The sequence below is a fragment of the Ursus maritimus genome, unplaced genomic scaffold (genome assembly GCF_017311325.1).
Source record: "Ursus maritimus isolate PB19 unplaced genomic scaffold, ASM1731132v1 scaffold_20, whole genome shotgun sequence".
In the NCBI taxonomy this organism is placed as follows: domain Eukaryota; kingdom Metazoa; phylum Chordata; class Mammalia; order Carnivora; family Ursidae; genus Ursus; species Ursus maritimus.
In genome coordinates, this window is record NW_024424453.1 from 50,147,277 (window position 1) to 50,162,395 (window position 15,119).

Here is a 15,119-nt window from a genome sequence, read left to right on the forward strand (position 1 = left end):
CATGAAGTGTACCTGTAACCATATGTGCTACTTAAATTATCTTAGGTAAAAGCACATTCATGACTATGTAGATACAGGAAACAAGGCAAGGAGTATAGTAGCAGGAGGAGCTTTAGAAAGTCTGCCGGGCCCACAGCCTCCTTCTGAAAACCATCTTGTCCACAGCCCTCTATTTCAGGACAGTCCCATGAAGACCAGAGGACACAGCCAAATCCTGAACGAAGCCCACAGAACAAGGCAGAGGCAGCCATCTCACGTGTAGCCCAGCAACTACACTGCAAAACAGTGAGGAGTGGACCAAACTGGGCTTCTTTGACTCCCATGAAAATGGGGCTGTAGAGGAACTCAAGGGTGCTAGAAAATGTCACAGCCTACAGACAAGAACATACTTACTACTTCTCATCTTCTTACCAACTACACAAACTAAATATTATGGTCCCTGCTTTGCAGAGGAGTAAACTAAGGACTAGTAGTGTGAAGTTCCCTCCTCCAGGCCACACAGTACATTAACATCAAGATCCTTCCGCATCTTCAAAGACCTCCACGGGTACCTTCAAGCCTCTCTTTGCCTGGTTCTGAAAATGAGTTCCTGGTTTTGGCTAGTCTTCCCAACCTTCCTCTCACCTCTGGAGACAAAGGTTTCTCTAAATCACGTGCGAGGCAGTTTCTATGACGTAATTTCCATAGGAGTGATGGCACCTCTCATCGCACCACCTCACTACTCTCCCTCTCCTAACTCACTCGCAATCAATTCCAGTTAGCTCTGGGCTTCTCCCTGGCCCATGAGAAAACATGGCTGGGGGAGGCAGGGGTACAGGGTTGGGGTAGGTCTTAACTGAAAATGGTGCTTAGTTTTTGTTTTTATTATCTACATTGATGAAAGATCATTTTCCCACTGCTACAGAAGAAATCGAATTATGTACCCAACAAAGTACGAGAGTACCAGTACATGTTCAAACATTACCAAAAAAAATTTTTTTTGAAATGCTGACTCTTAAGTATTATGTCAGATCACTAAATTTATAGACTGTGCCTACATAGTCAAATGAGAGGATTTGCCCAAAGTCAGACCCACTGTCAGGAAATTTCCCCTTAACTCACTAGCACAAAGCATTCAATACCAAAACTTCCTTCTGCTTTACACAAAGTAACATTTTAATTTTATCCTATACACATCATAACTGCATATACTTATTGGCATTAGAATTATTCTGAGGGAACATTTTGTTTGGCCTTTATTTAGAAGTGATGCAAACAATAATTTTAAAATGTGGATTACTATTACAAACAATTGAGTATTTTAAGAATTAAAAAGTAGATCACAGTTTATAATACATGTGGCTTTGGGTTGAAATCAACCTAAGCAACAAAGCAGGGAAGTTTCTGGTGCATGAAATTTTGGACAAGGTCATTAGGTAAGCGTGCACATGCAAGTGCATACCTGTGAACCATCTCTGTTCAACAGCAGTGCTTTGACATTGTCTGTGTGTCCTTTCAGCTTCATTAGTTTTGCACATGTTCTTGGATCCCATACCCTTAAAACCTGTGTATTTTAACAAAATATTACACAAACTGAGTATACATATGAACACATTTCAAAGATACATGATTTAGAAGTCAAGTGACAACCATTATATTCTGAGAAGGAAATATTGTTCTGCCAATGGACACTGTCTGAGGCCCCCAATCTTTTCAGATAGGAGGAAGCCTTTCTAATGTCAACGAATAGGCCTCCCTCACCCATCCACCCCACCCCCATCACCACACATGACAGTAATTATATAGTTATATTCTCGTTTGTTCAAATAAAACCTTTCCCTTAGCACCCACCAGGCAAAACCTTGGTCTGTATATTTAGTAATTACACAGATCAAATTATTTTGGTGTTTTTGTTTTCCAGTGTTAAAATATACCCATTAAGCTCCCCCTTACCTTCTCAGTGGACCCTGATACGATGACTGTTCCCAGTTGATTCATTGCCAGGCTATAAATGGAATCTTTGTTCCCACTTAAAGAAGAAGCTATTAAGGATAAACGAAGCTAAATGTTAACAAAATCATCAGCTGTTCGGCAGCTAGTCAGCAAAAAAACGTAAATTTAATTATACTGTTTAGAAAATCTTATCTTTGTGAGTGCTCTAAGGAAAAGAAGTCTAGCTATGATGGAGGTCATTCTAAACAAGGTTGTTATCAAAATTTACATCTTTTCTAGATTTGAGCATACACAAGTGCTCAATAAATACTGGCTAAATTGAATTGCACTGCCATTTAAAAACTATCCACATAAGTGATGTATTTTCAAGGACACACATGTGCCAATAAATATGAAAAACATGTCCAAACTCATCATTTTCAAGGAAACACAAATCAAAACAAAAAATATTATTTTCACCTACCAATTCAGATTTTCAACGAGGTAATAATTCTCAAAAAACAGTACAATGGTACTCTCATACATTACTTGTGGGATAAGTAAACTTGTTTGGTACAGCTCTTGGAAGGACGTGAGGCAATGTGTAGCAAGAATCATGTTCATGCTCTTGGATTCAGAACTCAGTTTCACTGAGGTGAAAAAAGTTGCATATAAAACGGTCTATACAGTATGATCCTAATTTTCAATAAAAAATAAATATAAACAGACATACTGAGAAGTTATGAGTTAGGCAGTTAATACATATGTTTAGAAAATGATTATAGTAAGCACTCAATAAATAAATGTTAGCTATTAGTATTTCTATAATCATAAATAAACCTGTGTGGTAACCTCTGCAAACAATTCTAAGCAAGATGTATCTGTTGCAGAATCTGTAACCCTAAGCCTGGTCTCTGACCTTGGGACAATCCTGACTTCTTTTGCTTTGTTCCCTCTTGTTAGTGTCTCTTTGAGGCAGACCCTACATCTAGAGAGAACTAAATGATGTGTCATGATAGCCCTCAGCAGGGATCAGTTACTGAATCACTACAATCATGCACTGGTGAAAAATCAAGGAGAACAAGAGGAGGGTAGTGTTTAGAGCTTTGCGTATTTCCTGGGGAAAAGGGCAGAACAATATTCAAGAAATTATAAACATCCAGTCTCCTAATGTGCCCTTCCCGGCACATCCTAGATTATATTATGACTGTTTCAGCTATGTCAATGTGAGTATTCCACAGTCATGACAAATTGGACCTATATGTAGGGATCTAGATAGTTCAGATCCTGAACACAGACTTTCCAGGCCAGGCTTAGCGAAAAATGTACTCCTAAGCGTCCCTACTGCCACCTGGACTAGAGGACTCTGGTAGGTTGAGCCAACTGTGAGGCTAAGTTTCATATCTAGACTTGTTTGGGTCTGACCTGGTAATCTGAGATCTCTAGGTTGATGAGGCACCCATGCTATTAACCTGCTGTGAATGTCTCTGAATTGCCTCTGGAGGCACCCAAACTCTCTGAACTCTTCTGAAATTGGCTGGATTGTTTAGGGTGGCTCTGAAAGGGACCGATTTGGAGGACTTTTCTTTCTTTCCTTTGGGCATTCTCCATCTTGGCCATCAACTCAAGGGCTTATAAGATATAGTAACACTTATAAGAGTCAGAAACTACCTACTTTGTCAAGTAATCACCACCTCTATCAACAGTATCTGCTGAGACTGTGGCTTTGGGCCAGGCAATGCTGTGGGAGGTACAAAGTGGTGATAAGACAGATTCTTCTGCCCTGAAGGAACTTACGTTTTAGCTAGGGAGCTAAGACATGCACATATATAAAAATAACCAGGTTACACCTGAAGAAGTTACCATTTTTAGATTGCAGTGAGGAACAAGCTCCTTATTGTTCAATCATACTCTTAGGGGCTAGAACACTGTAGGTAGAAGCACTATCAAAATATGAACCACTGTCTTGATGCAAACCTATCAAAGATGTTTCACAAACCATTCTTTATTTAAAGAAAGAAATTTTTTTCAAACACCTTACTTGTGACAGTGTTATTTGAGGCAGTCAATGCTGTTAAAGTATTCACATCCCAAAGGAATATTTGTCTGTCCAACCCAGCCGAAGCTACCAGTTCTTTATCCTTGGCATATGCTAAGGCCTTTACATAATCCTGTAACAGAACACACATACAATGATCTGCTAGATCAGTAAGAAAATGAGACGCATAAAGTAGCGAGATCTCAATATTACACTATAGACACTGAAAATTATGTTTGTTGTTTTACCTTATGTGTCCTTAGTGTTGACATGCAAAATCCCTTATGTGCATTCCACACTTTCACTGTCGTGTCAGAAGAAGCAGATATTACTAGAAGAGGCAAAGAATAAACAAACTCAAGTAGTAAGACTTTTACCATTTTAACAATTTCACAATTATAACAATGCAACATACTTTCAAACTAATGTTCATAGACACACATATATACTTGAATATTTGTAGTATTCTTAACATTAATTCAAGTATCTGTTAATGTTCATACACACATACACACACACATATCTAAAAGCTCTTCCTAGAACCTATTGTATTTTGTCCCAAATATTTACTTATTTAAGATTTTATTTTTATTTCTTTGAGGGAGAGAGAGCACAAGAAGCGGGAGGGGCAGAGGGAGAAGCAGACTCCCTGCTGAGCAGGGAGCCTGATGCCGGGGTCCATCCCAGGACCCTGGGATCATGACCTGAGCTGAATGCAGATGCTTAACCAACTGAGCCACCCTGATGCCCCCTCAAATTTATTTTTTTAAATAGGCAGGGCAAACTTTTTTTAATGTTCCTGTTGAAGGAACAACTAATCTGATTGAAAAAAATTTCTCTAACACAGACTACAAATCCAAAAAATGGATCTTACCATAATAAGAACGAAAAGAGACATCAATAAGGCTAAAAGAATAAATATTGTTATGAGTCTATTTATATATAGTTCGAATGCAGAAAAAATTAATCTATGGTGCTTAGAAGACAGGAAAGCAGTTATCTTGGTGTATAAGGGAGTGACTAAAAGGATAGTCCAAGGGGGCTTCTGGTAATCTGTATGTAGACATGGGTATTAACCTTAAAAAATTTACTAAGCTGTGTTCTCAAGGTGTGTGTGCTTTTCTGTATGTATGTCAAACTTCAATAAAAAAAGTACATAAAAAATGAAAAGCATATCAAATTGAATAAAAGACTTCCAGAAGCCCAATAATCGGAAGAAGTACTTACATGTTTTCCCATTACAACAAAGTACAATGTCATTTACCCAATCGGTATGGTGTTCCATAGATGCTATATATGGATCTTGCTAAAATTAAAAGAAAAAATTTTAAGAAGGTCATTAGTTTACATTAGAGGATGAAATATATTACAAATTATAGATATGTTTACATTCTTCAATAAATGTGACACACTGTTCTCAGGTCTTAAAATTGACAGTTGAATTCAGAGTAGAATGAATGAATGAATGAATGAATTTATTTAAAAGAGAGTGAGAATGCGCACACACCCACATGCGCAAATGCACACTGAGCGGGTGGGGAGGGGCAGAGGGAGAGAGTCTTAAGCAGGCTCCACGCACGGCGCAGAGCCCAATGAGGGGCTTGATCTCACATCCCTGAGCCCAAATCAAGAGTCCGATGTTTAACCGACTGAGCCACCCAGGTGCCCCCAGAGTAGAATTTTATCGAACAGTTGGTGCTTCCATATAACAGAGGTAAACAGAAATTTTGTTTCAGGACTTTTATTACTGATGAAAGCTTAGGTTTCTAGGACAAAGGCTTAATTTTTATGTCTTAAATTAGCAAAGGCAACAAGATCTGGGCGAGGCACTGCATGACACAGAGTGCTGCAGGCAGCGGTTTCCTAGGACAGGACGGGAGATCTCCAGGCTGGAGGGATTTGGATCAGGGGTGGTGAAGGCTCACAGCAGACAGCAGACCCAGAAATGAAGATGTGACTGACCAGAATAGTGAGGAGCCCAGCCTCACTGCAGAGGGAGATGAACATTTTTGCTCTTAACCTCCTACTAAGGTTTTTACCTTCTGAATTAAATGTTTTCCTCATGATATCTACAGTCCTTCAGAGAAGAACTGGAAGCCCAAGGTTAAAGGAGTACTACTCATGCCACCGTATCAATTCAGTACCTTGAGATTCTTCCATTCTTCTCTCTTGGCTTAATTACCAGGACAGGCCTTTTAAAGAGCATTTAGTTACATTCTACACCGAACACAGGCAAGTTCAAGACTCTTCAAGGGTGAAGAGAACAGCTCTCTACAAGTCTATTTGAGAAATGATGCTACTCAGTCTTGTCATGAAATGAAGACCGGAAAAAAAATGTCTAAGGGCAGGATAGGTAGCTTTCTAGATTCTTTCAGGATTAAGTTGTTGTGAGTGTTTTCCTTAATTTATCTGAAATACTGTCAATTCCTAGAAAGGTGACATTCCAATTCAAATGTGAGTTCCAAAAAGTATTTCAAAGCCTTAGTTTCCATTTTTTTGATACTGGGCCACCACTATTTCCATTGGTTAAAAATTTAAAGCCCACTGGACCAAAGTCCATTTGAAGAAAAATTATACAGCAACTGTGCAGAGTAGTGGCTCTTTTTCAGACTGAACATCAGACTTCGCACAGCTTGCTAGAGAGACACAGACTTTTTAAAACTACAAGGTCAAGCACCAGAGTTCTTAAGTTAGACTGGGATCTAATTCTGTCACTTACTAGCTATTTAACCATGGGTTTCTCTGAGCCTGTCTTCCCATCTATGAAAATGAATCATATCAGCTGCCTTGAAGGGTTGTTGTGAGAATTAAAACCACGCTGGATAGGAAAGGGCTAAAAGTGTATCTGGTACATGGCTAGGAGCTCAATAAATGCTCTTTCTCCTTCCCTGAATCTTTCCTTTCCCAATACAGGCATCCAAACAAAATACAAAAAGAGTTCCTTTCCATTTGACGGGGGATTTACTTTTACATAGATTTAAGTCCTTTCCCTGTTTAAGAAAACAGACTTTAAATCTCCTGAAGAAGTCAACCATGTTGTCTTTCTATTTTTATATCAACCTTATATTATCTAATAAGGCCCTATGGATTTTTTGGGCACCCTAATCACTTTTAAATAAAGAAATCAAATGTTTGTTCCAGATTAATTATAAATGTAAAAGAGCATATTCAACTTTTTTTTTTTTTTTAAGCATTGAAAAGGGTTGCCAAGAAGCTTTTGGGGGAACATATTTAAACCAGGAAAATAAATTGTTGAAAGCAGTCCTCCTACCAGACAAATCTTTGCTCCTTTGTAGCAGAGAGCTCTTATCACGTACCTAGTTTATGGAGTCCCCACCTTAGCTAAAGCAGTTATGAATACTCCCCTAGGGGCTTTTTCTCAGAGGCTTATAGAATTCTGGTTGCAGTATACCAAATAACTCATTGCTCAGAGATTAAATCTGACACTCTGAAAGGTGCCATATTAGACAAACATTTACTGAGCATAGATTTAAAATGTAAAACTCAATCCCTGCCTTACCTTGTGCTGATTGACACTCCATATTCTTATGATTGAGTCTCGACCGGCTGTGAAAAGTCTGTTCAGTGCTGGATCCAGCTGCAGGGCATTGACTCCATTTCGGTTGTACTTCTCCACTTCATCTCGAATAACATAGGAAACCTGATAAATACGTCCAGATTTGCTTTTTATGAAGTTGTAAGACATACAATAATAAAATGTAGCCTACCGGTAGCCAATCTGAAATTCAAAATCCCATGTTTTCCGATATAAAACTTATTTTTCAACCCAATAAAAACGTTATTTTATTCTGCAGAGACTGAAACACTGAGCAGTGGAGAAGAATGACATTCATTATAACCTAGTCCAGGATCAGCAGGTATAAAGCTAACTTACTACAACTGCTTCCTAACCAGACTCTTCTCCACTCTTGTCTATCTTGAATTCATTTTCCACAAAGCAGCTGGGCAATCTTTTAAAAATGTAAATTGGAACATGTCTCACCTCTGCTCAAAAACCTCTTCAGCTGCTTACTCTCCTCAACTCAGGATTTGATCTGAACTCCTTGACCGGCCTCAAGTGCCTTGATCACTTCTCCTGCCACTCATCTTTGCACGCTCTGCTCGCGATTCTGGTACACTGTGCCTCCAGACCATTGCACGCACTGGCCCCTCTGTGTGGAAGCTCTTTCTCCCCACTCTGTTGCAGTCTTTACGTGTGTTTAAATGATGCCTCCTCAGAAAGGCCTCACCTGACCTGCCACACAAAATGAAGCTTTGTGTTCCTATAACAGGCTCAATATTTCCTTCAGAGCGTTTTCCTCTACTTTGCTCTTGGTAACCTGTCTGCTCCACGTGAAAACCCAAGAGAACTGACCAAAAGCAATTACAAGTAAGAAAAAGGCAGCCAAAAGCAAAACGTTTCTAATCTAACGAAATAACTAGTTAAGAAAAAACTGGGGGGGGGGGCGAGGGTGATGACTTACGATAGGAACAAGAACAAGTACCTAGAAACATATTTTGCAAGAAAGATACATAACCAACAGCACAAGGTGCATAAAAGAACAACCTGAGACATGCCATATTGTAGCACAGGAAGATTCAAAATTAATAACTCCTAAATTTATGAATTTAACCCAACTTTGGTCAGAATCCTATCAGATTTCTTTCTAGAAGCTGATGAAATACATACAGTACAGTGTCTCTAGGGGAATACCCAGTCATTTTTTTTTAAATGAAAGGATATTCTTTAAAGATCTTAAAAGGCAAAGCTAGGAGAATTACAATGGAGTACCACAACAGGAATACAGAAAAAAGAATCAGCAGAATAAAACAAAATTTGGACACATATTTTCCTATTACGAATTTTTAATCTTGATATAAATATAGTATTTCAAATAAACGAGGGCATGATAACCTCTTTAATAAATTATCTGGGAGCATCTAGTGATTCTAATGGGAAAAATTATATCCTTTTTCCAAATCTTAAACCAAAATGAATTTGCATATGAACTAAAGATTGAAATTTAACAATTTAATCATAAAAAACACTTTAAAAAAGACAGGCAAATATGTATAATCTCTACATAGGGAAGGTTCTGCTAACAAGAAACAAGAAAGAAACAAAAGAAACAAAAGAAAAAGACCAATGCTGCTCTGACCAAACACAAGTCAAAACCTTCCATATATACACAACTGCTCACAGCAGCATTATTCACAACAGCCAAAAAGTAGAAACAACTCAAATGCCCACCAACGCATGAACAGATAGACAAAATGTGGTGTATCTGTGCAAACGGAATCTTATTCAGCCATAAAAAGCAGTGAAGTACTGACAAAAGCTCCAACACTGACAGAATCTTAAAAACATTAAGCGAAGTTAAAGAGACCAGTTATGTTAGGAGTCTATTTCCACAAAATGTCCAGATCAGGTAAATCTACAGAAAGAGAAAGTACATTAGTGGTTGCCAGGGACTTGGAAGGGAGGAAAATGGGGGTAAATACTAATGGGTATGAGGTTTCTTTCTGGGGTGACAAAAGGCTCTGTATTGATCAATTGTAAAATATTGTGAATTTATGAAAAAGCCCTCAATCGTATACTTCAACAGGGTGAGTTCACATAAATTGTATCTCAAGAATGCTGTTATTTAGGAAAAAAACAAACAAAAAAACCCTGAATGCCAAAAAATAAGATGAACAAGGCTAAACGGCAAACATCTAACTGGGAAAAAACGAAATAAATATGAAAGATAAAAATTTACTCTTGAGAAACTACAGAGTCCTTACAAAGCAATAAGAAGTCAAACTCCTGGGGCACCTGGGTGGCTCAGTCGGTTAAGCGTCTGCCTCAGGCTCAGGTCATGATCTCAGGGTCCTGGGATCAAGCCCCACATCAGGCTCCCTGCTCATCGGGGAGCCTGCTTCTCCCTCTCCCTCTGCCTGCCGCTCCCCCTGCTTGTGCTCTCTGTCAAATAAATAAATAAATATATTTTTTTTAAAAAGTCAAACTCTCTAACAGAGGAATAAAGATCACAAAGAGGAAGTTTTTAAAAAAGAAAATGGCCAACAAACACATAAAAAAGACATGAAAAGGGCCAGGGCTGTATGCACAAAGACAACAAGACTGTTGTTTTTGGCCTAGTCTTTTGTATAAGTAACTGTAATAGATATTTACTCAAACCAGCCTAAATTAAAAGGGGGGGGGGAATTTAACATAAAGATACAAGGATATCTATCAGAGCCCAAGGGCAGGAAATATGGTCATGACTCATAAGAGACATTTTTAAAATCATGGCACTTCTCTGCTGAAGCCTTCCAAAGGTTTTTCACTGCATTTAAAGTCTGAATTCCTCACATGCTTTGGATCTATCCCGCATCTTCACACTCACCTCAAACTAACTCCCCCCAGCTTCTTTCATGAAAGTCACCCCAAACTCTGTTGTTCCTCAAACACATCAAGCTCTTTCCCACCCACCCGAAGGCTTCAGAATTTACTGTTCCTGGGGCGCCTGGGTGGCGCAGTCGTTAAGCGTCTGCCTTCGGCTCAGGGCGTGATCCGGGATCGAGTCCCACATCGGGCTCCTCCGCTGGGAGCCTGCTTCTTCCTCTCTCACTCCCCTGCTGTGTTCCCTCTCTCGCTGGCTGTCTCTCTGTCACACAAATAAATACAATCTTTAAAAAAAAAAAAAAGAATTTACTGTTCCCCATGCCAAGAACATCCCCCACCTCTATGAACCCCACAGGAATACACTCCCCCTGGCTTTTATCTTGTCTGGCTCATCCTGGCCCTTCAGGTCTTAGCAGAAAAGTCACCTCTTCTGAAAAGCATCCCCTGGTCTCCGTCCTCCATCACTTACCCTATTTATTTCTTGCACTGTTCTTAACCACACTCCGTATTTCTCTTTTTTTTGTTATATCTTCTCCTTTAAAATAAAAGCTTCAAGAGGGTAAGGAACTTGTCTGCCTTGTTTATTCTACCACTGTACCTCATTATAGTGTCTGGCACATAAAAGACACACAATAAATATTGTTGCATGAATCAGACACTGGAGAGCCATCGGAACCAAGATGGCTTCAATGTCAATTTCAATCTCTCCTGATCTCTTTTTCTCTGGGGCTCCAAGGCCCCTTATCTGCTTCTCTCAGTGCATTTCACAGTGGAGACTATGTTGCACATAGGAATCTTAATGTTCAGATTTCTGGGAGATTATCTGATTTGGTCCAGTGGGAAAAGGTCAGAGAATAACAACATGATTGTCAGGTCCTCATTCCAGGTGGAAAGTAATTCTTGGCAAAACAAATCAAGGCCCACTTCTTCAAAGGTATTTACTACAGAGGTGTGATTTTTATGGCAAAGAATTAGAAGTATCCTAGTTGGGTAAATTTTGGCACACACCTTTTTTTTTTTTTTAAAGATTTTATTTATTTATTTGACAGAGACAGAGACAGCCAGCGAGAGAGGGAACACAAGCAGGGGGAGTGGGAGAGGAAGAAGCAGGCTCATAGCAGAGGAGCCTGATGTGGGGCTCGATCCCAGAACGCCGGGATCACGCCCTGAGCCGAAGGCAGACGCTTAACCGCTGTGCCACCCAGGCGCCCCAAGGGCACACACCTTATAAAACAGAATGCTATTTAATCATTACAAATGTTGATGTAGATCTAGACTGACCAACACAGGAAGAAAGCCATTATGTGTTTTTTTGAAGTGAAATATGTTCAACAGAGTAGGGTATAATAATTACTATAAAAATGTTGCAGAATAGTAAATGTGTATTTTATTTTATGTATTTTATTTTTTTAAAGATTTTATTTATTTATTCGACAGAGATAGAGATAGCCAGCGAGAGAGGGTACACAAGCAGGGGGAGTAGGAGAGGAAGAAGCAGGCTCATAGCGGAGGAGCCTGATGTGGGGCTCGATCCCACAACGCCAGGATCATGCCCTGAGCCGAAGGCAGACGCTTAACCACTGTGCCACCCAGGCACCCCTATATATTTTATTTTTTTAAATAATTTTTATTATGTTAGTCGACATACAGTACATCCTTAGTTTTTGATGTAGTGTTCCATGATTCATTATTTGTGTATAACATTCAGTGCACCATGCAATACGTGCCCTCCTTAATACCCATCACTGGCTTATCCCAATCCCCCACCCCCTCCCCTCTGAAGCCCTCAGTTTGTTTCCCAGAGTCCACAGTCTCTCATGGTTCATTCCCCCTTCTGTGTACCCCCCTTCATTCTTCCCTACCTTCTCCTACCGATCTCCCTGCTATTTCTTATGTTCCATAAATGAGTGAAACCATATGATAATTGTCTTTCTCTGCTTGCCTTATTTCACTTACATAATCTCCTCCAGTCCCATCCATGTTGCTGCAAATGTTGGGTAATCGTTCTTTCTGATGGCTGAGTAATATTCCATTGTATATATGGACCACATCTTTTTAATCCAGTCATCTGTTGAAGGGCATCTCGGCTCCTTCCACAATTTAGCTATTGTGGACAATGCTGCTATGAACATTGGGGTGCATATGGCCCTTCTTTTCACTACATCTGTATCTTTGGGGTAAATACCCAGTAGTGCAATGGCTGGATCATTGGGTAGCTCCATTTTTAACTTTTTAAGGGACCTCCACACTGTTTTCCAAAGTGGCTGTACCAACTTGCATTCCCACCAACAGTGTAAGAGGGATCCCCTTTTTAAATGTGTATTTTAAAACAAATACATAAGTTTGGAAGAATATACATACATAAAACTATCAGTAGTTATTCCTGAGTAATGGAATTATGGTGACTGTTACTCGTGGGTTTTTTATATGGTACGAATGTTTTACAATAGAAACATATTAGTTTTTTGAACTTATAATTTAATTTCTGTCCAAGTAATTCTTGCCTGTATTCAGAAGATCAAATGCCATAGTATTGAAAGACTCTAATGAAAAACCATCTCCCTGTTGTCTGGGTAAGACTCCCCATACCCGTTCTTAATTCCTAGGGGTAACTAATTTCAATTCTTCATTGTTTTGAAGAATTACTGCATTTCTCAAAACATTGTGCTTATCCTACAATCTTCTGGCTTATCCATTTTAGACACTGTCTATTTACTCAGGCTATGGTAGACTGGGATCTAGCTTTGGACTCCCCTTAGTAACTCCTCCCTCTACTCTTCCAATATAGATGTACCACTATTTTCGGGTGAATAAACTGCTGTCTGCTGACTAGCCAAGAACTATATTATGAATACATTTCTTTTCTTAGAGGCTTGTTTTCCCTGGCATTCTCCCTTTCTTTCCTTCTTCTATGCTTTCCTCTACTTTAACTTCACTCCCCTTCATTGCAGCATCACATGAGATATTTTAGCAAGAGCCCAGACCACCCTGCTTTGCCCAGAAGCCTTCTCTCAGAAACACACATCTTCTCACGGTAGCCCGGGCTACCTGCCCTGTCTGCTGGCACAGCTGTCACCTTTGATGCTTCCCTTTACTTCTCTTCCGGGCTGGGTTAGGGTCACTGTTTCCTGAATTTCAATGTCTCCTTCTTTCTGGGTTCACTCCCCAGATTTGCTGAAACACATTCCCAGGACCTTAAGAAACTAACACAGGAAAAGGTCCCTGAGGTGATTTAGCCCTCGCAAGCCTAAAAAGGTCTTTACCTCTACACTTGATTTGGCTGGGTAAAGAAGTCCATGTAGAAAAACCCCTCCACTTCTGAAGGCACTGCTCCAACTTCCAATCCAGCACCCACTGTTGCCACTGAATTCAATGCCATTCTGTTTCATTCCATTCTAAAGTGATCTCATTTTCATTCTTTCCTGTACTGCCACCTGCCCACCGTCTCACTCCCAAGTGTTTAGGATCTATTTTCTTGCTGCTTTATTTACTTATTTATTTTTTGGTCCTTTTATCAATAATTTTGCAATGCATTGAGAAAGCCTTTTCAATCTAGAAGCTTGTGGCGCTTCAGCTCTGGAAAACTTTCTTGTATCAAGTCATTAATAATGATCTCTGTTTGCTCCTTCTTAAACCCCCATCAGTCAGATGTTGGAACCTTCAAACTGATCCTTCATTTATGCATTCTATATTATGGATCTTTGTCCTTTTGTTTACTTTTGTAAGACCTCCTTTACTATTTTTTAAATGCTATTAATCTTCTTTAGTAAATTTTAGTATGATGGGACAAAATAGCAATGGTATCTTCAAAAAGGAAACGACTAGATAAATTATCCATTCTAAGTGGTCATTAAAAAATGAAGATGAGGGGCACCTGAGTGGCTCAGTCGGCTGGGCGTCTGCCTTTGGCTTGGGTCATGATCCAGGGTGCTGGGATCGACTACCACGTCGGGCTCCCTGCTTGCCCAGGGGCCTGCTTCTCCCTCTCCCTCTACTTCTCCTTCTCCCTCTGCTGCACCCCCTGCTTGTGCTCTCTCATGCACGCACTCTTTCAAATAAATAAATAAAACCTTAAAAAAATGAACTGCATACACTGATATATTCCAAGACATATCACATTAAGAACTTCTGTCTGAGAGAGAGAGCACAAGGGCAGGGGGAGGAGCAGAGGGAAAGGAAGAGAGAGAGAGAGAATCCCAAGCAGGCTCCATGCTCAACACAGAGCCCAGTGAGGGGCTTTATCTCACAACCCTGAGATTATGACTGGAGCTGAAATGAAGAGGCGGATGCTTAACCGACTGAGCCACCCAGGCACCCCTAAAAACCTACTGTTAAAGAAAAAAAATGGGGCACCCGGGTGGCTCAGTTGGTTAAGCATCTGCCTTCGGCTCAGGTCATAATCCCAGGGTCTTGGGATCGAGCCCTGCATTGGGCTCCCTGCTTGGCAGGGGAGTCTGCTTCTCCCTCTCCCTCTGCCCCTGCTCATGTGCCCTCTTCTCTCTCTCACTCTGTCTCTCTCTCTCTCTCCCAAATAAATAAATAAATAAAATCTAAAAAAAAAATGGCTGTAGATAAAAGAAAAACAGGATGCAATTCTTTCAACAAATATTGATGAGGCATCCACCAGTGGCCAGGCTCAATTCTTAACACTGAAGATTTTGTGCGTGAGCACAAAAGTCCTCCTGGAGCTTTCATTCTTTTATTTATTTTTTTAAGATATTTTATTTATTTATTTATTTATTTATTTATTCATTCATTTATATTAGAGAGAGATAGCACGTGCTC

At 39.8% G+C, this 15,119-nt stretch overlaps 1 protein-coding gene across 3 annotated transcripts in view; it reads right to left on the reverse strand.

Moving 5' to 3' along the window:
- WDR48 (WD repeat domain 48) overlaps positions 1-15,119 on the reverse strand; it is a 44,755-nt gene that overhangs the window by 23,470 nt on the left and 6,166 nt on the right. For 2 of the 3 annotated variants that reach the window (XM_008710118.2, XM_008710105.2), the window contains exons 2-7: positions 7,470-7,610; positions 5,177-5,255; positions 4,198-4,280; positions 3,953-4,082; positions 1,933-2,021; positions 1,442-1,543 (exon numbers count right to left, since the gene is read on the reverse strand). In XM_008710118.2, the coding sequence (XP_008708340.1) occupies positions 1,442-1,543; positions 1,933-2,021; positions 3,953-4,082; positions 4,198-4,280; positions 5,177-5,255; positions 7,470-7,610 (624 nt within the window). The remainder of the gene's footprint in view (positions 1-1,441; positions 1,544-1,932; positions 2,022-3,952; positions 4,083-4,197; positions 4,281-5,176; positions 5,256-7,469; positions 7,611-15,119) is intronic. The other variant, XM_008710112.2, reaches the window with a different exon arrangement.